This window comes from Bemisia tabaci, unplaced genomic scaffold (assembly GCF_918797505.1).
Source record: "Bemisia tabaci unplaced genomic scaffold, PGI_BMITA_v3".
NCBI lineage: Eukaryota > Metazoa > Arthropoda > Insecta > Hemiptera > Aleyrodidae > Bemisia > Bemisia tabaci.
In genome coordinates, this window is record NW_027311739.1 from 187 (window position 1) to 27,452 (window position 27,266).

Here is a 27,266-nt window from a genome sequence, read left to right on the forward strand (position 1 = left end):
TGCCACTCCCCTCCCCCCTGCCACTCCCCTCCCTTCCCCTCCCCTCTCCTCCCCCTCCCCCCCACCTTCATCCGCCCCTACAGCCTACCTTCCCCCTCCTCTCCTTTCCCTCCACCAACCGCCCCTTTAGCCTACCTTCCCCTCCCCCTCCCCCTCCTCCCTCCCCTCCCCCTCCCCCTCCCCTCCCCTCCCCTCCCCCCTCCCTCAACCAACCGCCCCTTTAGCCTACCTTCTCCCCCTCCCCCTCTCTCCTCCATCCGCCCCTTTAGCCTACCTCCCCCCTCCCCTCCCTCCTTCCTCTCCCTCCCCCTCCCTAACACTCCCCCGCTTTTCCCGCATCCCTAATGCATTATGCACCTCTCCCTGGCCATCATCTGATCGCGACGGGCCTTTCCTCGGGCTATCCTTTCTGCCAATCGGCTCTAAAAAGATAATATCTGCGATTCATTAATACGGAAGACTCCAAAAGAGTTTAATAAACCGTGAAAACCGATCCCGGAACGATTTCCGCTGTTTTAAGATGGTTCCGGATCTTTTCCGGATCTTTTAGAATACTACCTGTTCCGAAAACATCGGACATCAACTTTGTAGGTAACTATGTAGCTCACTTCAGTTAAGTATTAACTGGTGCAGTGCCCAAAACTGGCACACTTACCTTATATATTCTCGCAAATTTTTGAGTACAATTTGTAAGAAACCAGAAATTTAGCGATCCAGAGAGCATCTGGTTTTTCAAGGGTATAAAGTCTACACATTTAGCAAACATTACCTATCTCTAATAATGTAGGCATGATTACAAAAAAAATTACATACCAATAATGACATGCATGTCACACAGTAGTAGTTTTTTGACGATTTCAACGCCAATGCCGCGAGCACCTCCTGTAATTACTGCTACTTCACCACTCTTTTGATATAAATCTGAAACAAAAAGAGAGTGATACAGTCCATTATTAGATCCTAACAGTTTCTTTCTTACAAATAGACACACGTCATTCTACCACTATGAGGATTTTCAGTCATGCTCATATCAAGTTTGAACTTAACAATCATGACATGACCTGTTAAAATACTTCCAGTGAAAATGCATCAATGTGTAATGCTTTTATATGATGTAGCACTGACACTATTAACTTAGGAGCACAAGAAGAGGCTCTACTTATTCCTGTTATCCTGCTGGCAAGTTTACAGTTTCGCTACTTAGTTGTGACATCTTGATGAATAAGAGCTAAACATTCCAAAATATTTTGGAGTTACTTCCACATGAACAATATCTCTATCTAAAAATCATAAAAATAATTTTTGTGCCCCTCACTTCACAAACTAAAGAGGAAGACAACAGTATCGTGATTCCTTACCAACGCGATTGGATCTCCGATGCAGCCAGTCATCAATTAAAGCCTTGCTTCCAAGAATATAGTACATTATTTGATACTTAAGTTTGTAAAAAAACTGCAGTAGATTCATGATTATTTCAAAAGAACTTTGCAACCCACTGAACGTTCACACTAAAAAGCTACAATTTTAAGTGAATGCTAAGGAAAAAAAGTTTGACAATGTATGTAACAATCAGAAATTGAAAAACAGATGAGCTGACATCTTGCGCAAGAGACGGTACGGATTCATATGAAATGAATGGGTGAAATAACTTTCTAAAGATCAAATAAAACTTTCACCGAACAAAATATCCTTATCAGTGCCGTCATGCATGCACGTAACCTAACTCGACAAAAACATCGCAAAATATAAACACGCACTGTTGCCGTTATGATGTTTATTCGGATAAAACCTTTAAATTTATTCAATTTATTATTCGCTTCTTGTAGAGTTTTTACTTACATGACGTAACTTCCGCTATTTTTTCTCTAGAAAAATAATTGGAAACTCAAATCATCGAGGAGTTATCTTTGATGTAAATAGAGAGGAGAGGTAGGAAAATTGGGTCAGTGAACTGGCAACACCGAATGAAGAGTTCTGAAATTTCGCCGCGAATTTCAAAGATGTGTTTCTGCCCACTGACTCTTCGATCTGAGTAACCGTCTTAAAAATGTTGGACATTTGTAAAAACGCTTAAAAGCATATCCGCTATCCTCCAAGTGTTAATATCAAATTTTAATGATAATGCAGTTGGAAATGTGTGACTTTTAAACTGCAAACCTAAAGAAATAGCAACTTGAAAGACAGAACTACTTGTCGGTGATATTCACTCTAAAACTTTCGAAGCTATTTAAAACCATATTTCTGATACAAATTTCATACAGTAATTCCCAATTCACTAAAAAATTATTTGACTTTTAAATATTTGAAGGAAAATTTCTAAAAATCTATGGGTAATCAATGCATCAATCTAGTGTCAAATCATTCTTGTCAATGAGTACTGTCGACCTACCGGAACTTTTTTTCCGCATTACGATCTACTTTGCCAATGATTGTTGGATACGTTTGATGGTTCAGAGTAAGCTTTGATGAAAAAAAAGAGGGGAAAGTGCAGAGGGATGATAGAGCCTTCACTGATATACAGCAAGTTGGGAGCAACTTAGCAGCTTGGATTTGAGTCAAATGAGCATGAAATAACCAGCATAAATTACTCCACTTTTTAAGTAACCATATTTTTCATACGATTTTAAGAGAGAGGTTCTGATTTTGCAAGACTTACGACCTAACCCATCAAAACTATCCAAAAAATTAATTGAACGCTAAAACACACTAATTAGCATGCTCAATGACAAAAATAATAAATGATACGCTAAAATGACACCCTTTTTTCAGAGAGAAAATATCACATTAGTCACATATATTAGAACTGCAGTCAAAAGCAATCTTTCGCCTCTAAAAATCCACATATCATTGAATTTTTTCAGAGGGTAAAACACCTCTTGAGTCTTCAGAAATTAACAGTGCATTCTGAAAATTCTTCAAAAATGACACTGAACTAAAAATGTTGAGCTAAAATCAGCCTCAGATCTGAAGTCTCTTTCACAATCTGACAAATTATCTTGGAAGTAGTGACTGAAGGAAAATACGATTATTGCGATTCTTTGATTTTCCTCTGCAACTTGTTTCTTAACTGAAAGATTCGTAATTTGGACGAGAATGTTGTTTCAATCAATCAATCGTAATAAAAGGAAAACCACAATTTTATTGTTGCGATACATCTAAAAATTTTACAAACTACTGCATAAACCTAAATTATCAGTCCCTGCATTTAAAAAAAGAAAATAAGAATAAATTTCTTACATTAAAACAGAATTTACGAGCATCATATTAGAGCTCATGAGGAAAATATAACCACCAAGATCATTCTGGAGGTAAGTTTCATTAATTTTTTCTGTGTAAAGATTACTCACAACTTGAGTGAATTGGCAATAACATACTTAGAAAATAACTCCAGCTTTACGCAAAATGAGAGTTTGAAATTTAGTCTCCATGTTCCAATGGAAGAAGGCTTTTTCTTGGTGCAATTTCAAAATTTAGGGATCAAAATCATTAAAGTAGTCATCCATTGGAAACATTTCTTTGAATGCAATTCTTCTTAGGCGAGGGAGATAAATCAATTCTATTAGGAATTATTTTTCTCTGCCAAACTTTCACATTGCCTACGACCTTTACATTTTAAGAATAGGCCATACAGGTTATAGAAAAAGTCACTCCCATTGCTCTGTAAGTGCCTCTTTTAAGTTCTGAAGGTTCTGTAATTAGTCCTCCAGGAACTATTAGTTTCCTGTTCTTGACCATTTCCTACAATGAAGAACAATTAATGGTTTTTGCACTATGAAGCCGAGTTTATGTATTACAAACATTTTTTCATCAACTTATTCTAAGTATGATAATTTTTGAGATGAAGACAGAAGTCTTACTTCTGGAATGGAGTTCTTGCATGCATGGGAGAGTTCCGACTTTGACCGTCAATCCTTCATAAAGTTTAGGGAGCAGTCTTATGGTGTTACTGGTAGTGTCAACCCTCAGGCTCAAAAAGAGGTCCTGAGGTTGAAGCAGTAATGGAGGAGCATCGCCACCTCATAAGATAGTCTAGGACTAGTTAAAATTTCTATGCAAGAGCAGAACTGATAAATTTAGCAGAATAGCCATCCCTGCAGTGTAAAAATGACCATATTGACACATAGAGAGACCCAACCTGATCGCAATTCTGCAAATGTATTCAACCTTATCTCTGCACTGAGGATTTGATTGGATCAGAGAGGCATTCGTGCATAAGGTAGTGGTGCTCTACTGATATGATCTCAACTATGGTTTTTTTCTATGGCTCTTGGGAATCACTTCAGAAAAAACCAGCAGCACTGCCGTTTTTCTCACAAAGCTTCACATGAAAGAAGACGATTCTAATGAAAATCTCTGCTGCATACAGGAACTCCAATAATTTCGCAAACAATTTTCCCTGGAGAAAACGACAGGGTAACTGTTAGACTAACAAGATATTACAGGAGACAACAACTCAAAAAATTATTTTTGCTGGACCGTGGGTGGAAGCTGCGCTGAGACAACTCTAAAATCAATTTGTAAGTGCCGCAATGAGTCATTTTCTTGCCATCACTGCGATGAGCTAGAATGATTCCTATGGTTTCCCTGGCTCCCAGCATTCACAATCAAGAAACTAATCAAATCACTTGCATTCTGTTTTGTGCATTGGCTCAGATATTTCCTGTTTAGATATTTTGCAGCAAAATATTTGTCTTAATATTTAGTTTATGTCTAGCCACGGCTATGATTCAACATTTGCAAGCTGGGAATGGTACAAGAGACTTCCACTAGTTCCAGTGTTACAAAAGTTACTTTGTTTATCATAAGGAACTTTCTACTTGATACAAATTTTAGACTATTCTAGATCTACATATAATAAAAACTAGTTTCTAACTTGAACTACCGATGGATTTTTTGGGTTGGTGTCACCTACAAGTAAATTGCACAAAGAACAAAGAAGAAAAACAGTACAGGGTTAAAATCATAATTATTACAACGGTGCATTCTGATTTCCACTGTTCTAGAAATACTTCAAAGAAACGTAACTGCGTCAATTAACAAAAAAGTCACTTTTGGGTTCAGTAAATTCTAATAGATACATCATAGTGCATCTCTGCTCCTCACCTAAGTGCATTTAAAAATCAAAATTCCACAGATCAATATTTTACAAAAACAAAAAAAAAAGAGTATGCCTAACTGTTCATCATTTTCTTTGATGAGGAAGAAACACAAATTACATTAAAGAGAAAGATAATTGATAATAATCACAAGGTTTTATTCGATCAGCATCACATGCTGATAGATTCACAGCACAAAACCTCTTATACCGACTTAGCCGATCGGAACCTTTGGAAAAAGGATGCCTCTTTATAATGGTTTCTCCTTGATATGGAGCAAGTAAGAATGGAAGAAGGATACTTGTTGGCGTGTCTAAGAACTGTAGATGAACTTTCGTACCCATATTAGGAACTTCAAGGTTTTAACAAAATATCACCATCATTGATGCTCAGGTGGAATGTTCGGTCTTGGATGTACGCGTGGTCTAGGTTAAAGGGAACTTTGTTCTTTCATAGTCTCTTGAAAATGTGGTGTCCACTACCGAACGTCCATCTATCAACGCGAGGTCAAAGATGGCAACCGGCATCCCGCTCTCTCTGGCTTCATGAAAATCTGGGTCGTGCCTTGTTCTTTTTCTTGAATAAAAGCCTTCCGTTTCAACAGAGTCTCTGTTGTCCTTTTTCCCTTGTCTGGGGACATGTTAATATGGCGACGAGGATTTAAAGAGTTGAATTCGCGTGTGTATTCCATCAAAAGTCAAGTCTAAGTCCAAGTCTTAGTCAGTGCAAATCTTATGCACGTATTGAATCATGCAGGAAGGCGCCGAGAACAATGTCAACGAGCTCTAGGTACAGTCTCTATTTCAGTACCTGCAACACTTCGATCCCTCTGCTGAGAAATTCACAGAATGGGTCGACCTGTTCAACCAGTTTTATTTCATTAACAATATTGCGGATGAGCCTGCCCCAGCGGCGCAAGGGCAACCCCCCCCCCCCCTTACAACCATAGAAGAGCTTTGTTTTTAGCTTACATAGGGCTGCGCTCTCATCAGTTATGAACGAGTAATTGTCTGCCACAAGCACCGCAAGATCTCCCTATCCTGGAGCTAGTAGCCGTATTGAAGTCGCATTATGAGCCGGAAAACTTGTTGGAAGCATCTCGATATCAATTCAACCAAAGATCTCCGAAGCCCGACGAAACAGTCCAAGAATTTATCACTGCCCTACAGGACTTAACGTCTAAGTGTAATTTCGGCCCATTCCTAGACGATTAACTATGGGGTAGGTTGGTGATCGGAATCAGAAGCGATGCCATCCGTCGCAAACTTCTGGCAACAGAAAACCTAACCTTTGCTCTAGCTAAGGCGAAAGTGATCCAGGAGGACATAATTAGTAACCAAGCCAAGGCCTTGTCCCAAGCTCTTCCAGTCAACAACTTGCATATTCAGCACAACTTCAAGTCATCGGACCGTAAGGGTCACCTTAAACGTCATCCAAGTCCTACGTCTCAGTTTACCCAGCTGTTGTATAGCTTTCACATTTCGCGCCATGTCAACTCCGCCTCTTGAGAAGGACCAATCGGCCCGCCTTTTTTCCATCCATGTTTGAACGAGTCCATTGTGTAGGGACAGTCTCCGTCGTCGTCTTTGAGGGTCTGTGCTTGTCTCCGCTGTCCTGTGTTCTTATACCAGAATAAAGTGTCTTTTCATCGTCCGAAATGTCTTCTTCCTTTCTTCGCAATTCAGCGGAAAGTCCGTTATAACATTGGCGACAAGGATATTCGGTTTTAGTCGTTCATAGTGGTCTTTCGTCAATCGCGCATGTCAGTGCTCGTCATACCCCAACCCGGTTTCGTCACGAGTTCGTCTCAAGTTAAAGAACAATCAACACCCGTACACAGTTAATATATCATAAACATAACAAAACTACATTATTAGTCTAATAAACAAAAAAATTTCCATCTTTTCATCATTTCATCTGTTTGTAGTTCTCAAGATGTGTCAAGGTGCAAGGGTGCCTAACCTCAACAATGGGACGAAGAAGAAAGAAACGTGCTTCAAGTTTGAGTGATTCTTCAGAACTTGACCTCCTACAGATATTTGGAGTCCCCACATCCAATGATTTTGATGATGTTTTAGGTATCATTCCTGTAAGTCCAACTTCAACCATGTCTAACCTGAAATTAAGTGCCTTTGATTCTCAGCAAGAGAACATCGTCGATTTCCTAGACCTATAAGAATCCTACTTCAATGTTTGCAAAATTGCAGAAGAAGAAAAAGTCGATCACTTAATTTTACAATGGACTACTAGACAAGGTAGGAATTTAAGCATTCTGATACGTGTTCGTTAACAATATTTTCACGTAGAACACGATTCGCGCAACGAAAATTACTGAAACCAACTCCTCACGAAGATATTAACGTTTCTTTTTCACATTGGTTACGAGGAATTTAGACTGCCCGCTCACAAGAAACTCAACGCTCCACGTGAGTCAAATCGCGCAGTACAACGGTTTCGGCAAGCTTTTTAATCAAGCATTGTTCATTTCCCAGCATGTGTTATTCAAAATATAGGCAATTTACTATAGCTGAGGCAAAGTGTCAAGATTGAGGTTGCCAGATTTTTATATCGCAGAGACTGTCATGATAACGTTTAGCGCGCGATGTGAATCACGTAGAGCATTGAGTTTTCATGAGCGGGTGGTTTGAATTCACGCATCAAGAATCATTAAATATCATTGTGTGGAGTTGATTTCGGTAATTTTCGTTGTGCGCATCGTGCTCTACGTGAAATTCTGGTTAAGAAACATGTATCAGAACGCTGAAGTTCGTACCTTGTCAGTGGTCCATTAACTCCAGAACAGTTTCAAGTATTAAAAAACCGTCTAGCACCTAAATCAGTTAAAGACGCATCCTTCAGTGATTGTGTTATAAATCTCAAAGAACATTACAGTCCGACATTGCTGAAACATTTAAATTTCACTCATGTAAACAGATTCAAGGTGAAAAGCTTCCTGATTTCATCGCTGAATTGAAAAATATGTCTCTAAAGTGTGACTTTGATACTCATCGAGATAGAGCTCTTCGAGACCAATTAATCATTGGTCTGAATGACAGTCGAATGATAAAGCTGCAGTCTCCACAACCCAAGCAACAGTGTTTCCGCTGTCCTAGAAAGCACAATCAAGCATCATGTCCTGCCAGGAATTGGCGATGTTTCTGGTGCAAGAAAGTTGATCATACAGCCCCCAAATGTCCTACCCTAGTAAACCAAATTGAGGAGGAGTGGTCAAAACAACCCAACCAATCTACAGCATCTCCACCCAACCAACAGGATGAAGCTCTCATCAACTTCCTGCGGAACCCAAACCAGCACTTCTCGTTGGTCAAACATCTGTGTGAAACGTCTGCAGAGGACACCACACCAAACAGAGCAATGTTACTTCAAAATTAAGCAGAACTTATTCAGTAAAAAAAAAATTAAAGAAATGAAAAGAAAAAAAAAAAACTCTCCAGGATTTCCAAAAATGAACCTCCTGGCCTTGACTTGAAGTAATCTTAAGAAAGGTAATGGCTGAAAGTCATCAATTCATTGATTATAGTGGTAAAGAAAATTCATCAGATTGAAAAAAAATAAAGGAGATTCATACTTGCTACACACAAATTCTTAAATTGAAATCATCGAACAATCATGATCTATCTACAAAGAGTTTTGAAAAAAGTTGCAATTAGTCCAGATGTATGTTAGATTGGAATATGAGCACTAGACTTTCAAAGAGTTAAAAGAAATATCGACAATAAGGCGTTAAGTCGAGGCTGGTTGAAACCACTCAAGACCTAAATAAACTTCTTGACATGAGATTTTGAATGCCTGAAGTTACATTTCTCTGGTTGAATTCACTTTTTATAGGTGGCACTTGACACAAAATAGGTCTACAAGCGATTTTTTTCTTTTTCCAGAAAATAAAAACTATGATCTGCCGTAGGGCAAGTTTAAGCATTTCACCACTTTCCACCATCTTCCGAAGTTTACTTCAAGTGATGTGAAGCTTCATCTACATACACTAGCCTCAAATAGTATCATTGTCTATTTCTATCAATTGTGGGTGTTTTCTTTGATATACACAAGTCTCCTTGCCACTCAGAAAACAGAGAAATTCTTTCTTTAAACAACTCCTCATAGATAGATAATTTTTGCTTGATGCTATCCAAAGGTGTCCCTTTTTTTCGCAAAAGAACAACAAATACCCAAAAAAGCCTAACAGGAACTAATAACTGTCAAAAAACGTCAAGGGATTCCATAGCGGCTGCCACAATTACAAAAAAATTTGTTCAAATTTCACAAGTGCAGAAATGGGGTCCTCCTTGTGCTCGAAGAATATTGATATCTACATGTTCTAAATAAGCGCTGTTATAACCTCTTCACCATTCCATGGTAGTAGATCATATCAAAGGCTGACCTTTCATTTCAAAAACACTAAAATGAACTGCACTTTTGGACTTTGACTCTGCACAAACCTAAAATGCTTCTTGGTTAAGTAACCTTTTTCTTAAGACTGGAATATACTTCTTGCAGCTTTCATTTTAACCAATGACTTCTCAAAATCTTCCATACAAAGTGGACTTATTCTTATGTTGACAAATTCTGCGTCTCCGGAAGGACGTTCACTTTTACTACTTGGTGATTTTGACGACTGACTAGAGGATAAGTCTTTAGAAGAGTCTTCTTTGCTTTGATTCCTCGAATCAAAAATGCCACCGTTTTCTTGGCTCCTGAAACAGAAAGGAGAGAAAATATTTACATGTTAAAAATTGAGTTAAGAGAACTTTTATGACTGATAGGAAAATAATAATAAAATTGGGATAAGGATTTCTAAAAAAAATCAGTTTGGTGAATTTATTTTTCAAATAAAAAGGAGAGCTTGAGCACAAAATATAGTGATTCATTAGAGGTGTCGTCAGATAAGTTGACATTTCCTTACTTTCGATTTGCAGGCGTTTTCACGTCACTACCATCCAAATGAAAACATCCGATTCTCGCAGAAGGGAGAACACAAGCTTGGATAGGTTTTTTAATACTTTCAAACTTTGTAATACTTTAATTTTTAGCCACGCAGAAATCACAACCACATAAAAGTCACGAATCATAACTGATAAGTGGTTTTTCTATGATACGATCATGAAACGGATGTTTTTGAGGTGGATAGTAGCGAACGACGCTTTGTGCAGAGATGTAAATTCGTTGTCTGTGCCTGCAAATCTAAAGTAAACAAACGGGAACTTATCTGACAACACCTCTACTTCGAAATCACCAATGTTCAACAAATATTGGAGAAAAGGTGATAATACAGATTAAAAGTTAGCTTGTGCAAATAAGTTGAATTCCTGAACAATGATGAGGTCAGAAAATCTACCCTCCGGTCAGAAAAAGCCTTTTTCAGTGAGGAAAAGTACAGAGAAGAACGAAGAGAAAATTACGATAGAATCACTCACTTGACATAAGATTGGAAAGCTTTCTGATTCCTAGTGCTCACTGCTTTACGGCACAATTCATACAAATCTGAGCACGAAAAACCATCAGTTTTTGTTGCCAATACATCTAAACTAACGTCAGAAGCTAGTTGCTCGCCTTTCAATGTAAGGCCTAGTACTTTCTGCCTTTGTGTTGTTGACTGTAAGAAAAAGAAAGAACAAGTTTGACAGATTAAGCAGAGAATTGACAATCAATTTAACAAAAAAATAATGAAAGAAGTTAAGGATAAAAATATATTGAAATGAGTAGTGAGAATTCAAAAGAGTGTTGAAAAGGAAAGTAATAATCAACAACTTCTTCAATGATTTTAAATATGATGATGTAAAAAACCATGATTTTAGTTATTCTTACAAGTCGGATTTGATAAATTTCTTTTGAAAAAGGAACTATAATATTGCGAAAAATTACAAAAAAATCACAAATTACAGAATGCAATTTTTTTTGGGCAAAAATTTGGATTACAACGATTTTCAAAAAGAAAAAAGAAAACACAAGTGGATTTCCTGGTCACCCTTATTCTTTTCGCAGGTCTTCCATTTTCTGCTCACCTGACTTAGTCACTATTTGCTAATTTATGGATAGATTTTCAAAATACCATTAAGTAACATGCTAAACTAAGTCATTCTGCGTAATTAATTCAGATTGATCGATCCTTTGACTGGATTTTGCTTTAATAGGTTCAATTTACTGAACCTGGTAGGTTTGGTAGGTCAGTGACATTTTATTGCTTCAATAGAATGTACTGCGTTCGCAGAGCCCACAGTAATTTTTGTTTATTGCCACACCTTCAAGAAAAATTCAACTGAAGTGCACTAAAACTGAGCAGCAGAAAACACAGTACAATAAATAGGTGTTGACAGATGGTCTCGTCAAAAAGATCAACAATCTTACAGGGATAAACAGAAGAAGGTGTTCTTAAACCGGTCTCCTCTTAATTTTTTCGAAGATGCTCATTGCTCTCTCCTGACCTCTACCACTTACAAGGGTATTCATTGAGCCATCCCTTGCCTAATGCATATTCCAGCATTTGTTCTATTGTTTCGAAACAGGTCTTAGCAATGCACATGCAGTTCATTCCTTGACATGTTTTTTACCTTCTGCAAAAAAGGAAGCATGGTGTCTCACGTCCAAAACAGCTTTCAGGGATTTTTTAACATTTTATAAATCACTGAGAAGCTTACATATGGAGGATTCAAGTCCATAAAAAATTTAGAATTGGAAATTCTACACTTAGTTCCCTTTCACATAACTACATCCAGTTTTGAGTGCCCGAAAGATATAAACGCTAAAATTAAGGAATAATTGAGAATACAGGATTTGGTTGCAAAATTTTAATTACTTCATCTGAGAGTGCTCGAAGAGCTGATGCTGCAGTATCCTATACTTTTTTTCTGGAATAGAAAAAAAAAGTATAAAAACAGATTTAAAAGTTAGAAAATGCACAGCCTGGTGATGTCATCTGGCAGCATTTCCCCACATAAACCTACACTTTTCTCCATTTAAACACATAAAATGTATTTCAGCAGAATAGATCATTTTGTCTTTTTTCCTATAATAATTGTTCAATTCATAAACCAAGGGTATCCTCGTGTTCAATTCACTTAGTGGTTTATACTTCGGCACGAAATTCATCAAATTTCAGACACCTGCAAATTCTCCATTGTGAACAAAAGCAAAAATTGTAATACTTATATAGTGCCAACAGGCACCAAAAATAATCTTCGACAGTTTAAGAATCAACCCTGCTACTTACAGGGTAATCAATGAAAAATACAGTTGGCATACGGCGTAAAATTGCAGCATCAATGTCCGAAGCTCGGTTCGTGGCACCCATTACAATTACAGTGCAGTTGGGATCCGTGAGTAGACCATCCCAGAATGACATGAACTGAGCCTTCATCATTGCAGTTGCCTCATGATCTTGGGTCGTTCTGCTCCTCAAAAACGAATCTAAAAATTAAGAAAAGAACATTGAATTCAACTTGAGTGGCAAGAATAAGAAATGCTGAGGTTTATTTGCTTTTTCTCTTCATAACTTCTTCTTAACGCTTCTTTTTAACTGCAAATACCCTCAAGTGGGTAATCCTGTAACTAGAGCCCCATCGTCATTTGTCCTTACTTAACAAACAGCCCCAAACAATCATTGTTGAAACCACTATACTCAGGTTAGGGGTGCCTGACCAAGAATCGAACCGAAAACGTTCTAATGACAGGGCCAACGCTACGACTTCTACGCCGCAGGCCAATACACCCAAAACGAAATGGAAATTAAGGACTTCCTAGAGCTCAACAAGTACTTTAGCCAAGTTTTCCAGTGACTTAAAACATGAACTGCAAGGACCTTTCCAAACTTTTGAGCATTTGAGTACTTACAACGGAAGCAATAGTAGGAAAATTGTTCATGTTTCAAACCAAAATACACAGCTACCTAGTTTGCTGACCAGTGCATAATATAAATAGATGTTAGGCCTTAAAAAGACCCAAAATTCTGCTGGCGAATCAACATCCATGAATGTTTACAGACTTTTTAAGGGCTTTCAACTTAAAATGGAAGGATTTTTCAAGACTCTTGGGGTTCAATTAAGGATTTTCATAAACTTTTACAGCAAGTGTAACAAGGGCTTCATTTCAGGAGAGAAGGTAATAATTTTTCTTGTGATCCGCCAACTGAGCACTTTCTGCACCGTCGCACAATTCCTTGACTCATAAGCTTTCCCAGACTGCTGGAAACCCTGAGTATAGTTCTTCTCTCCCAGTAAAGCAAGTAAAAAGGTTTACAGAAACTTACCGATTTCATCAATGAATATGATACAAGGCTGTAGTTTTGTTGCAAGAGTAAATACTGCTGCTGCAATTTTTTGACTTTCTCCATACCACTTGTCAGTCAGAAGGGAAACTTCCAGGTTAATAAAGTTTGTGCCAGCTTCACGAGCCGTTGCTTTTGCTAACAAAGTTTTTCCACAACCAGGAGGCCCATGCAAAAGAACTCCTGTAAAAAATTTTAAAAGAAAAGGGTTTAATAGCTTTGAATTCCAATAGACTAAAATATGAAGTTGAAATGTAGAGTACATAGGTATCTTTTTCGAAACAAAATTTGCTTCCATTCTTCGATTCCTCACCAAAAGCAATTCAATTTGCGAAAATACAGAAAGTTATCGAAGTGACAATTTTTTTTCAATTTCAAAATTTACTGTCCTTCCCTAAACTTTTCAAGGTTATAGAGCAGAAAATGTCCTAACTCTTCAATGACTTTCAATGGTTTTTCTTGGATAATTTTTCAAAACCATGCTCTTTACAAAAAATGTTCCATGTGAAGCCTCGTGAAATTGAAAAAATTCAAAGATGCAGGGGCAGAGGTTTTGATTCTTGTCAATGGTGTAAAAGCGGTAGAAAATTATTAAATAATTTGGTCGGAGAATAGAAAGTCAAGGTTCTTTGACGGAATTTCCTGACTTTCCAGGGTTTTCAATGACTTTCTTGACAATTGTCATCCTGCTTGATAATGAATAAGGCAAAAAAATGAAATTATTATAGCTAACAATTAAGAATCATGATTCTTTGTCAAGTATTTTATTTATGATCTACATTTTCATTGAAGCACTGCATTGAGGCATCTTGAAGCAAAGAGAGCAAAATGGACGGTGTTCTCTTGGCTTCAAGATGTGTAATGATTTGAAAAGGGAAAGTTGTGTAAAGAAAAGAATTGACCTTTCGCATGACGTTTAGCAGTCATCATACAGAGCAGAAGTCTTAGATCGGTTTGAGAAAAAGAAAAAAAAAGCAGAAAAATTATGAGAGCCATATCAAACAGTGGCGAGGCTTGAATGTTCAACTATCGATATTTTCCCATTTGAGACAATGGTAAAGAATTGATTATTGGGGTGTTCGTTGCAAACACCCTGTTCATCGATCCTTTTCTATGGGGTTAAATGGCAGATGAATCGATACATCGCAATACACGCCAGGCCACTGATATCAAAACTTGCCTTTTGGAGGTCGAGTGAGTCGAGATTCCGGTCTTGCTCTCATTAATTTGATAGGATAAATAACACTATATTTTAGTTCTTCAATGATATTATCTAAACCAGCAACATCATCCCAAGAAACAGGAATGTCATTAGGTCCAACCAAATTGGCAGCTACCATCATTTCATGATCATTTAACTGAAAGTTAAAAGAAAATAAGAGTATGAGAAAAAACAAGGAAAATAACAGCAAGCAAATGTTTTCGAAAGTTCCTGAGAAATGGCACAATTTATTTCGCTACAGGGCTATTTGTAGAGCCTGTCGCAGCAACTTTGAAAAATTATAACTCAGCAACTGATCGTTCTCCTGACAAGTGCTTCAGCTTATTTCAAGGAGAAAAACAAGGACTTTCTTTTCCATACACAAATGTTACATTTTCTGCAACCCCTCACATTGAAAAATCTTAAATTAAAATTCTTCAAAATATTCAACAAGCCATAACTTCGTCAAAAATCAACCGATTGTCAATTTCTTATACTCGATAAAAAGATTCTATTATGCTCCTTCATTTAGAAACAAGTTAAACTCAATACCTGCAACCGTTTAAAAGTTATGCCCAAAACTTAATTTTTCTTTGACGCCCCCCTCCTCCCAAGAGGGGCTGGATCAAAAAATCTGCCATTTTAAAACTTCTCTAACAAAACTAGAGGTATGAAATGATTCCGCTTTGGGCCCGATTCTAATCGGAGCGACATATACCTCTTAGCCCATTTTTTCTTCCTTCAGCACAGAAAAGAGAAGATGTAATATGAAAAAACAAATTAAACTTACGTCGGTATCTGTTTTCATACCCAGCCGTTTGAGATTTGCAAGAGCCTGAGAAAAAAAGAAGAAAGGAAATAAAGATAAAGAAGCTATCTAAAAAAAAAAATAATTTAAGGTCACTCAAAATGGTGATCAGTAGTTGAGAGGCAGAAAATTTTGGAAATGGAAGGGAAACAAAACTTTGTGGAAAATTGAGACCTCAGAGAGATTGAAATTTTGAGGTTTGTCAGAAAGAATAAAATGATAGGTTGTAACCTGGCATTAACAAGTGAAAACGGCAGACAGCAACTTAGAGGATTCTAAAAATGCGCAGAATTTAAGAATTTACAGACTAATACAAGGAACTTGGGAGAGTGCCGACTATTTGCAGATTTTTTGCAGAAAATTCAAACTTTTTGTAGAAACTTTAAGGTCATGCACATTTTGCAGAGATTTATTGTGATTTTGTTATATTTTCCTGGCTTAAAAGCTTGCATGTTCAGTTTTGTAGATGTTTGCAGACTACATTATGGATCATGTTAAAATTCAGGTGTGGATATAATGGGAAAATGCAGATTATTGGTGTATTTTATCTTGATTGGTTTGGATAATTTTATAGACTTTTTACCACTTCGGCAGAGTGTATGCAGATAATTTGGTAAAATTGATGTAGACTATATACAGATCTTTGGGTGCTTCTTTCGAGTGATTTTTACAAAATAGGAGCAGCAGCACTGCCTGCAAGAAACCGCCTACACTTCAGAATTTGATGCGTCCTGGACAAAGATAGCAGAAGGTTTCAAGGCCGCCCAAAGGGAGGACAAACAGAACTTCTGTCCTAGAGCCACGGCTTACCAGGGTCAAACTGGCTCTAAAATTTTTGAGGTACCACAGAAATTTGTCAATCTATCTCGGAACAACTTGAGTGAGGTTTCTACCTTCTTTCAATACCACTTTTTCCAATTGCTTAATTTTTTTTCTTTGATATATCATTGCAAAATTTCATCTGAAATTGTACGTAACTTTAGTGACTCAGGAAATTGAAAAGTTGGGTACTTTGGCGTCACAATTGCAGTTATTCAAAAAGTTCAAAATTGAGTTGAGAAGACTTACTTAAAAATTCAATTATTTAAATTTTTGAGAGGAGGTAAGTGCCTCCAGAACTCTCTTATTTCAAGTAAGAGGGTTTCTCCCCGGGGGCCGGTCACTTAAGTTGGTCCATTTGTCTCAAATGCAGCATCCATATTTTTTTTAGCAGGATATCTCTTTAAGGGAAAATTGTGTTCAAATGAGCTTTTTCCCTCTGCATTGAGATGGCCATTTATAAGCTAAATTGTAATGCACACCGGCTACACCACAAACTTTCTATCTAAACGACTCATGTGCCTACCGCAATCAGTTTGCATATTAATTTTAAGTAGTCCTGAAACATTTCAAAGATGAAAACATAAGATATACACCTTCTTCTTGGCTTCCTCCTTCTGCTTCTTTGTTGGATCTATTTTGTGTAACATCCATTTGAATGCGACAAAGGACACAACTGTGATCAGAGAGAATCTGATGATCAATAGGCCTAGTTCCCTTTGGGTCAACGTATCACTCATGGTGTGGCGTTCTGATTTCTTTACTTCAAGTCCTTACTGTGAAAAAAAGAATATAATTAGGCAGGGGTGTCACATGCATTATTTCAAGGCAATAGAAAGTTATTTAAAATCAATGAAGATTTCATTTCACTTACCAACTTGACCTCATTTGAAAGATTTCAAATGCCATTTGAAATCAAATTGTGTGTCATATACTATAATACCATTATGTGCCATCTGTGGCATTCCTCTTAACTTAGTTACAGATTCTAGAAACTTGATTTTTAAGACTCTGACAAGTACTCAGGTGTTCTACAATATCATACATATTAGAAAGATGAAATCCAAGACTAAACTTGGTTGACTCTAATATATGCCTATGTTCGTTAATATTTTTCACCCCTTGTGCTTAGACTAACTTTTCACAATGAATCCTAGAGATTTAAATTTCTTGCTCTGTATTACTGTGCTATGAAACTGAGCTTTGTGGCGACAACAACCTGCAAAAACTGATGTATCAGATGAACCTTGAGGTGACTTAGGTACCTTCAAGGCACTTTGACTCCATCAACTCGAGTGCACACCGGACGGGTTACGACACTTCCGGAATGCATCAGAAGATATACCATCGAGATACTTTCATTCATTACCAATTCAAAACTTACGACAGGAGAACTTCCATCCCAATCATAAAAAATTCTGACTCTTATGGCATGAACTCAACCTCACGTTGCGGCGGAGCGCAGCATGGAACAGCTCTTCACCGAGATGTTTATGTTGGACGTTCAGGTCTTAATTTATCGTCACCGCAATACTAATTTAAGACTTCCTGAGCCCACAGATGAGAAAACAAAATTGATTTAACCAAGAATTCATAGTAAATGATCGAGTGTACTTATTAGAATGTTACTCGTGTTCATAACCTAATGAAGTAGTTTCGAAGTGCAAGTAACTGGAGAAGAAAATAGGCATTAAAAATTGATTTTCGAGAATACCCCGTGTAGTAGAAACTTACGTGCAAAAAAAGGAGCCAACTATCCAAAGATTTCAAAGCGAGATGAACAATTAATGAATACAAAAATTGCTTTTATCTACTAGCTTGCCTCATGTTTGTGAGCAATGAGCAATGTGAGTGAAGTGAACAACATTGAATATACCTTTTCCACCGATGAGTGAGGTTAGGTTTTCAAAAAACCTAATACACTATACACCTAACCTCTAGCTGGCGGTGAAAGATATTTTGTCAGATGGTGTTGGCTGAGGTGCCAGGGTAAACAAAAACAATAGAAGCTCATTTTCAAATCAAATTGATATTTTTTGCCTTTCTCTACAACATCGTGAGCTTCTTCGCGTGTCTCTGTAGATCTTCCTTCAAAAAGTGTATATTTCAAATCTATGTACATTAATTACAATTACTCTTTTCTATTCAAGACCAGAAACACAGTATTATGTGTGTCTGGAACTAGCGTTCATGCCTTTACTTACTTCTATACTTAGCTCATACTGCAGTCGTTTTTATGTTTGAATATCAAACTATTTCTCGGCTCGGTTTTCTCTCTTCCCAACAATGATATAAATCTATGAAAGGAAGGTAATGAAACCATGACAGTTTTTGTGAATGATCCGTGTGGCATCATCTGCATAACTTTTACGTATGCTGCCCTACTCTATGCTGATTACGTGATAATAAAATGGGTTGTGATGCAAACAATGATAGACAGGTATGTATGTGAATTCCTCTCTCAAGCAGCATTTATAATATTTTTTGAATCTAGCATAATTTTCATTCTATAATCATAAAATTTATTGTCCAAAGAAAAAGAAAGGAATCTGATGAAGGTGCAACTAATCGGTATTACGTACATTTTTCCCCCTCTGATGCTACATCAGTAAAGCTGAACTATGAGCATCTTTCTTGGGGAAATCTTACTTGCATTTTCGCCCCTCTGTTAGTATTTGTCCTCTATGTCGTGATCACTAACGAAGACAACCAATTTTATCTCTAGTGTGACCTAAAAGTCACTTTTGCTCTCTTTTAATGCTTTGAAATGGGAAAACTGCAACTGGCGAAATAGCGTTTATTTTTGCAAAACTACGGTAATAATCACAAATTGTTTGTAAGATCGTGGTAAAGAGCACGTGAATTGCAAAAAAAATAAAAAACATTAATGTACAAAGCCATAAAAAAGTCATATTTTCAAAATTTCTGAATACAAAGGTGTCTCTAAAATAGGAAGGCTTAGAACTTTCTGCATCCCTGAGATCTGGCTTTCTTGCTGAGTCAGATCTGCGGAGCCATTTTTGGCAACTTTTGATTTAAAAGATGCTTCCATCTATGCACCCGCCTAGCAAGGATAGGTTACTCCTCCGTTGGTTGCAAGTTCATAATTTAGATTAATGTAAATGCAAAATGTCAGACTATGTGTCTCTTCAATCTTGTGAAATCTGGAATTGAAAGATATCATCAATGAAAGTTTCAAATGAAATCCTCAAAAAAATTGAGGTAATTCCAATTCATTCTTTTATTGTAAGCCCAAATGGGTTCGGGGATGCTTCATGAATATATTTAATTGAAGAACTCCTTTTTTTGCCTCAGCATTTAAGTCGAATTTAATTCGTGTCACAAATATACATGTAATTTTTCAACTTCCATATTGCATCCGTCTTAAAATGACTAGATATTTTCTATAGCTATTTCATACATGATCATTAATAAATTGTTGTGATCTTCTCTGTCTCAGCTTGTGGGCTCCAGTGCACGTAGTGCTGTTCAACACGCTTATATTTCTCCTGTCGTTTGCTCATCTAAAAGCGACTTGTTCAGACCCAGGCGTGGTTCCCCTGCCTCAAACTAAGATAGACTTTTCTGATATGCATTCAGGTTCGTTAGCAAGCACCTAATCTGCATTAGCAATTATTCTCCTCTGAACGTGGAGATGCTGAAGTGTTAAAATGGATGTATTTCTATCAAACGGAACTATGTGCATTATGACGTGAGCCCTGTTACGCACATATTCTTATGAGTCTCGGGGCTCATGTCTGAATGCACATAGTTCCGTTTTATATAAATACGTCCAAATGTACAACTCATAGGTTTTAGCTTATTCTATGAAATTTTGCACTGTTTACTTACAAATGGATTACATTTACTCATTGTAAAAACACTAACGTGCATAGGGATACTGATATGCACATCGTTTCTGAAGTGAGTGGGAAATTGCAGTTCCTAATTGAATGTAGTGCTAATGATGAATGAACTTAAAAAGACAAGTGAAAAACATAGTCAAGAACTTTGTTTCGCCTCAGTTGACTTAAGTAAGCTAAGGGCTTTTTTTTATCCGTGGAACGCATGGAACGCGATGGTAGCGCTTCAGGCTGGTTCAACCAGCCTGAATCAGCCTCAACCTACCTCGGAAGAGTGGTCCAAGCGTTCCACTGGAACACATGGAATGCACTGGAACGCGCCAGTGGAACAGGATAAAAAAGTGATGCGTTCCGTTGCGATCCACTGTGGTTCGGATTTAAAAAAAGCCCTCTAAGGTTTCATATTTTAAAAACATACTTAATGCACACTAGAAATACTCTTGAAGTTGTAGACTAGAACGGATCACAAAACTGGGTGAAAAACTAAGGAGGACGATGTGTAAAATTTCTCATCAAAACTTTATTTAGAGCATGATGGACGCATTAAAATTTTCCAAACTCAATTGATCAGTGAGATAATCATGTCTTGTCTACGTCAATTCAAACTTCCTGCTCACAAAAAGAACCAGAGTCTACTTGAGTTGAATCAACCTTTAAACTAATTTTGGTATATTTTATTTGTATATTATTGGTATATTATATTTTATTTTCAAAACCTCTAAAAAACAACTGAAATAATGCCATTTTGACTCTGTTTGTATTCTATCAACTCGAGCTTGACCAATTTACTTCCGTAGTTGTAAAACATAGGTAGTTCTAATTGGAAAAAAAAACTATTTTTTAAAACTAGTTTGTAGTTTAAAAAAACTATTTTTTTAAACTACATTTTATTCTTGTCATAAATACTGGTTATGCTGTGTCAGCTAATTTTTTTTTTACTAAAAACTCATTATCTACTGTTTCTAATAATGCTCGGATAATTAGGGCATTACTGTAGATTTAAAAGTAAAAAAATGTACTGCTTTATGACATCAATAGGCAGCATTTTCCATTTGAACGTTATGAACTGTAGCAGATTAGGTCATTTCGTCATATCTCCTCCAAATTGCTGAACTAAAAACCAAGGATATCCTTATGCTCAGTTCCTTCAGTAGGCTCCACTTAAAAATCAAATCAATCAAATTTCAGACACCTGCAAATCCTTTCTCGCTACATACTGGAGTGACAAATTCAAAATAGATTACACTTTAACAATAAGGAGGAAATTATATGACTCATCCTCTTTTAAAATGAAATTGTCAAGTACGGACTCAGTCATGGACAAAAATTGTAAGTTTCCCTCAGTTAAGCTCACGTTGAATTGCAACAGTAATATTTTTTACTGTCAACAGGGACAGAAGGTTTGCTGCAGAAGGAGAATTGGACGGTTTGTACCCGATGTGAAACTTATAGACCCCCAAGAGCTCATCATTGTCGCATTTGCAAACGTTGTATTAGGCACATGGACCATCATTGTCCTTGGTTTGTAAAACTTTTATATGCTGTTCCCCTTTCCTTCATGGTTACCTCATTTTCATTTATTCTTGCAAATTGAAAAAAGACTTAACATAATTCTATTGCCTCATCAGGTATCCCTCTAATGAGGTACATATATATCCATCTTTGGTGATTAGTTACATAAAAGAGTGTTTAGTCAACTTATGGCCAAAGTATCACAAGTGCTAATTACGCTCAGACGCTGTGTTGCCAGACATTTCAATAATGTTTTAAGTAACTTTTTTTTTAGGTTTTTGCACATGCTTCAATAAAAATTTCAAAGATTAATTTTAATAACAAAAGAAATATCAGGTATAATGTTCATTAGTTTTTCCGTCCAAAAATTAGACAAGTTAGAGAAGTTTGTCAATATGGAGGCTAAGTTCAAATGGTGGTTGTGACACTTCGGCCAATTTAGCTAAGGCAAAAAATTTACTCTGAAGAAATATAGAAATATGAAGAATAAGTCAACAGTCATAAATAATTACTATAGTTGATTTTGACCTTTTTAGTGCAGTAGGCCCTTCCTTGATCTGCAACTTACTTAGTACGATTCAAAAGTTTAAAATTAGGATCTAATACCAATCGTGGGTGGTTTGAGTGGATGAATTTTAAAGATTGGCCAACAAGCACATATTTTCAAGAGAATTATTTTCCCCTACCTGAGAATATTTTCTGAGTTCTTCAGAAAATATGTATCTGTCGGCCAAAAAACCAACTTTTTAGAATTTTTGTGCCCATTCAATTTGGTTCAGTATGGACTTAGAATTACATTCAAACTGTAATATGGGTGTTGAAACATTCACTGTCATGACGGGCATGAAAATGAAGGCGTTAAACATAAAAATGACTCAGCTTCAAATAGATGACATGTGTTATTCCAGACAAATTGCCTGTTGGCTGATATTTTAACTTTTTTGGACCATTTCTTCCAACTAACTGATGCCATAACCTCTTTCTAATGCTCTCTAGAGAATGATTAAGTCGGCATTTTGATCTTGTCTTATATTCTATCAAGTCAACTTAGTTTATTTCTGTCTATTAACTCAATTTTTCTTCCTGTGTCTGTTTTCCAATAGGATAAATAATTGTGTCGGTGAGCGTAATCAGCAATACTTTGTTCAGTTCCTGATGTATGTTGGTGTGCTCTCTCTCTATGCAATAGTCTTGGTTGCATTCTCGTGGATTAAAGAATGCACCTACTGTAGTGAAGAAATCAGTATCAAGCAGACAAGAATGTAAGTGTTAGTCCCTTTATCACAGTACCTATGCCCATCATTAGAATTGATAGGCGACTAGACAAAATACAAATTTAAGGATTCCATCCACGTTTTTTCTTTAAAGTTTCATTTAGAACATGATTTGTGCTGCTTCATAACCGAAACTAACTCTTAACGAAGTATCTATATATTCATTTAGCACTAGTCTCGAAAAATGCCATATTTTCATACTGTACCCAGAGACTGTTGGGGGTAATGTTTACTGTGAATTATGGTTTTTTCATGAACAGGCTGTTTGAATTTATGTATCAAAAAACGTTATTATCTTGGTCAGGAGTTTCTTTTAATAATTTTTGTCGCACAAATTGTGTTCTACTTGAAATATTCATGAGATAATATCGACTTTGTAAGTTGACAATCACATAACTTGGTTTGCGACGTCGCAGACTTCCTGTCATACTTTATTTTGTAAATGGAAAACTACTCAACGGTAGTTCTTTAATACTGCTGATTTTTCGTCTCTGTGCAAAGAAAATTCTGCAAAAACTTCAAGGAATGATGTCAACTTGCTCTCCTTAAAAAAAAAAACATTGAGGCGGAGATTTCCCAGACACCGCAAACGATATATGTGATTGTGGACTTACGCTGTGGATATTTATCTAATGTTTAAATTAGCATCTATTCTATTAAATACAGTGGCCCATCATTTTCCGTATTTTCATTTATAATTAAAGCGAAAAAAATTTCCAAGATATAATCTTGTTATTTCTTTTATATCCAATCGTAATAAATGGTTTGACATCTGAATCAAGTATCATGGGAAACAAATTGTTTCAGGAGAACATATAACTACTTACTTGTCTTTTCTTTGAAGGTAGGAAGGTAATAATTCATGATTATTTTAACTATAAGGTGCTCTTAACCCCCTGCAGACATTTTTGAAAATAATTAAAAGGGTTGGAAAATATAAAGAGAGAAGTGGAGTTTTGTGTTTTGAGAATTTGAGGTTAACACATTATCTCTTGGCATTGAATTTAGACTTCAGACTTCAGACTTTCAATCAGTTTTTTCACCGATACTTATCAAATTATAGCTCAACAAAAAGCTGTAAAAAACAGTGAGCTTATACTATCTAATAAGTCTGTAAAATCTTTTACCGGGGTGCTGCACTTTCAGTGTTTGCGAAAAGATTATTTACACAGTACATCCAGCAACTTGAAGGTGGTAATGGTAACTTGAGAAACTATGTGGCTATCTGTGTTTCTGTATCATTGTTCCATGATCACTAGTTTTCATCATAACAGTGGTAAGCAGCAGCAAGCAATAATAATGAAAAAATAAACAACATATCACTGATATTGGCAAATCTTCTTGCTATGTTAAAAAACAAAAATATGTAACAAGAACTGACAATCCTTGAAAGTCGAAAAAATCACCAGTCACAGATGGCAGCCATACACTGAGCAACTGCTGCACAAGAGGTGGCAGCTGATTTTGGGTCAGTTAACCAACAATAAAATCTTACAGAATTATCAAACATCCATCATAGAAGTATTATCTCATCTTCACAGAAAATATTACAATTAGCTGATTTTCACTATTTTTTAACCATCTGCTGAAGCAAAAAGACTACTCATGAAATCATGGGAACAAGCTATCATTTTCTATCATAATTCTTCAAGATTCAAGGTAGTGCCTATTCGGTGTGAGTAGTCATCAACGTTGATATGATGTTTTGAGATCATAAAAAGAGACCAATTCTGCCATTTATTTGGTGTTCTAACGTTTTGCGGCAGAAAAACGATCCAAAGGATCCAGTAAAAATTCAGTGTGGTGGTTCCTCAAGTTTTGAAAGGGCGCCTTATTGATGGAGGATGTTTTTAAATAAAGTATCAAACAACGGTTTTAAAACATTAAAATTTAGTTTTTTGCGACTCTCTAACGTTTGCTCAGCTGTGACAGAAAAACAATCTTAAGGATCAAACTGAAGTTTGGTGTAATTATTCCTTGATCAAAATGTGATCAAGAACGAAGGACAAAAGTCTATCTAATTTATTAATTCTTTCTTTTCAGATTGCACTGTGTGATATTAGTGATGGAAAGCACTCTGTTCGGAATATTTGTAACTGCCATACTGTACGATCAATTGGAGGCTATCGCCAAAAATCAAACTACCATAGAACAACTTCAATCAGGCTCAAGCTCTAGTTACAGTATGAGAAGAATGTGTTTTAGTCAGCTGTGTCGTTTTCCCTTCGAATATTCCCCCCTTTCGAATTCATCATCTTCATCATCACTTCATAGCCTCAGGAATTCAACAAATAAATCCTTATCTAGTGACATTGTTTGATTAATCTATGTGTTTTAATCTGGTCCAGACCTCTTGTTAGTTCTTTAAGTATGAAGTAAAGTTGATGAAAGAAGTCTAAGTGACAATAGCAATGATGTTATTACTTATATCCAAAGAATTTTCCCTCCTAAAAGGAGGCAACGACAGTGAATTTGAGGTACATGTCATTCTCATTTGATGTAACAACTGATTACGTTATAATCTTTTGACTCTTGCAACTGTCATTTGCATTCAGCCTATGAAAATTGCTGAGACACCAATTGGTGATCATATGATCATAGTCAAGGTGACATCATGGCTCTAAATTATACATAGTGTTTTCTCTATAGAGGGACAAATCTCACGTAGAGCACAATTTCCCTCTTTAAGTTATTCTGTTTGACGCAATACTAGTTATGTCTAATGAAGAAACATCTACAGATGCATTTCAAGTCTAATTAGACCTATCATGTGTGCGATTTTTCCCTCCTTAACAAGAATAATCTATGTAATGTATAGTCATGACAAACCAGATTTTGATTAATCATTATTTCCTCTCTCCCAGTAAGTTTAAGTAATGTCTGGCTCCCGCGGCCATGAGTTACAAAATTTTGTTAAGAATCATCGTAAGGTGTTTAAACTGTTGTATTGAAAATAAGATGCGTTAAGACAAAACTCATCATTTACATTATGCTGAAAAAAAAATTGTATGCAATTAAATATTTTATAGCAATGGACCACTGGACAAGGTACAAATTTCAGCATTATGTAATATGGTTTCTCATCAAAATTTCATGTAGAACATTCTACATGATTCTTCTAGAATCCTTACTGTGACAGTCTTTGATGTATGAAAATATGACAACCTCAATATTGGCGCTTTGGCTCAGCTATTGTACGGTGTTTACACTTTCAACAACATAGGGCGCTAAAGAAACTTCACTCGATTGAGAAGCCTACCAAAACCGGTATAGTATGCCTTTCGATTCAAGCAGCTCTTACCAAAATCGGTGTTGCATACCTTTTGATTCAAGCAGCTCCTGTTTTCTTATGTGAGGGAAATTTAAATTTCTCATTACCAATACAAAAATAAAAACGTTAAAATCGTGGTTGGATGCTAATTTTAGTGATTTTCATCGTGCAAATCGTCTTCCCAATAAATAATGCAGCAGATACACGTATCGAAATGCATAAAATCGTACCTTATCTAGTGGCCCATTGTCAAAGCTACTAAATGCACACTAAAATTTGACCCTATTGAAAATGCTTCAATTGAAAATCAAGCTGAAAATACATCAACTTTGTGTGTTGTGTCTGAGACTGACTAATCTTGTAGATCCTTAACAGACGTCCCTCTTTATGGAAATTATGTAAACTAATGGAATTTACCATTTTGATCAACACACTGATGTGATTTTCACTGTTACGAGTGGCCTTAGCTACTTGCAATTTTAATGACCATCTCTAAAAATTCTGGCTGTGATTTTATTGGAAAAAAAGAAAAAATTTAGTGTTAAATTTATATTGTTAGCGGCATCAATTTTGCTGTGGAGAATTAAAGTGGATGTCTTTTTTAAGTGCTGCAATGGAGATTTTAGGGTCTGCTCCTACATCCTTAAGTCTTGTATCCCGTTGTATTTTTTTGTTGAAACTTAAAATTCAGGAAAATCTTTGAAGGCAACAACAGGAAAAGCTTCAAAAGAACTTAATATAAGTATATTTTTGGTATTGCAATCCCTCAGTACCTCATTCATTCTATATTAATGAAGAATGTATTGTACTTTTGTTTCACATTTTTTTTTCTCTTTTTTTGTGTATTACTTTTAGAAACTATATTTTCCTTGTTTTTTTTTTCTGTTATGTACTTATGTAAGTCTAGTATGTATATGTCATTGTTTGAAACTAATTTTTTGTACAAAAAACTCATGAAATGAGTAAAGTATATCTAAATATATTTAAATTTTTTTAATATTTTGATATTTCAAGTAAATAGATTTTGAATTTCCTCATACATAACCTACTAATCAGCATAAAACAATTTCTGAGTTTTGATTCATGGTGTGGAAAGTTATGTTTAGTACTTAGACACATTCTAAATTTGTGCATGACTTTCATG

The 27,266-nt window shown here is 36.2% G+C and overlaps 3 protein-coding genes across 3 annotated transcripts; 1 reads left to right on the top strand and 2 right to left on the bottom strand.

Annotated features, from left to right (window-relative positions):
- Positions 1–813: 813 nt before the first annotated feature.
- Positions 814–1,738, bottom strand: LOC140225783 (polyprenol dehydrogenase-like; the record flags this gene model as incomplete). Its single annotated transcript, XM_072305698.1, is given in 2 exon segments — positions 814–921; positions 1,359–1,738. Coding segments are annotated over 2 exon segments (217 nt in total), but the record flags the coding sequence as incomplete, so codon positions are not given.
- Positions 1,739–3,119: 1,381 nt separating this feature from the next.
- Positions 3,120–18,091, bottom strand: LOC109041947 (outer mitochondrial transmembrane helix translocase). The gene is made up of 8 exons (XM_019058468.2): positions 17,937–18,091; positions 16,799–16,978; positions 15,366–15,410; positions 14,555–14,732; positions 13,357–13,557; positions 12,322–12,518; positions 10,529–10,707; positions 3,120–9,808 (listed from the first exon to the last, which is right to left on the bottom strand). Exons 2-8 carry the CDS (start codon positions 16,940–16,942, stop codon positions 9,586–9,588), a joined length of 1,167 nt encoding a protein of 388 aa, XP_018914013.1. The 5' UTR covers positions 16,943–16,978; positions 17,937–18,091; the 3' UTR covers positions 3,120–9,585.
- A 114-nt stretch (positions 18,092–18,205) lies between these two features.
- LOC109041955 (DNZDHHC/NEW1 zinc finger protein 11) lies at positions 18,206–27,132 on the top strand. Its single transcript, XM_019058479.2, has 5 exons — positions 18,206–18,642; positions 19,663–19,802; positions 21,457–21,586; positions 22,681–22,839; positions 24,895–27,132. Exons 1-5 carry the CDS (start codon positions 18,524–18,526, stop codon positions 25,169–25,171), a joined length of 825 nt encoding a protein of 274 aa, XP_018914024.1. The 5' UTR covers positions 18,206–18,523; the 3' UTR covers positions 25,172–27,132.
- Positions 27,133–27,266: the final 134 nt, after the last annotated feature.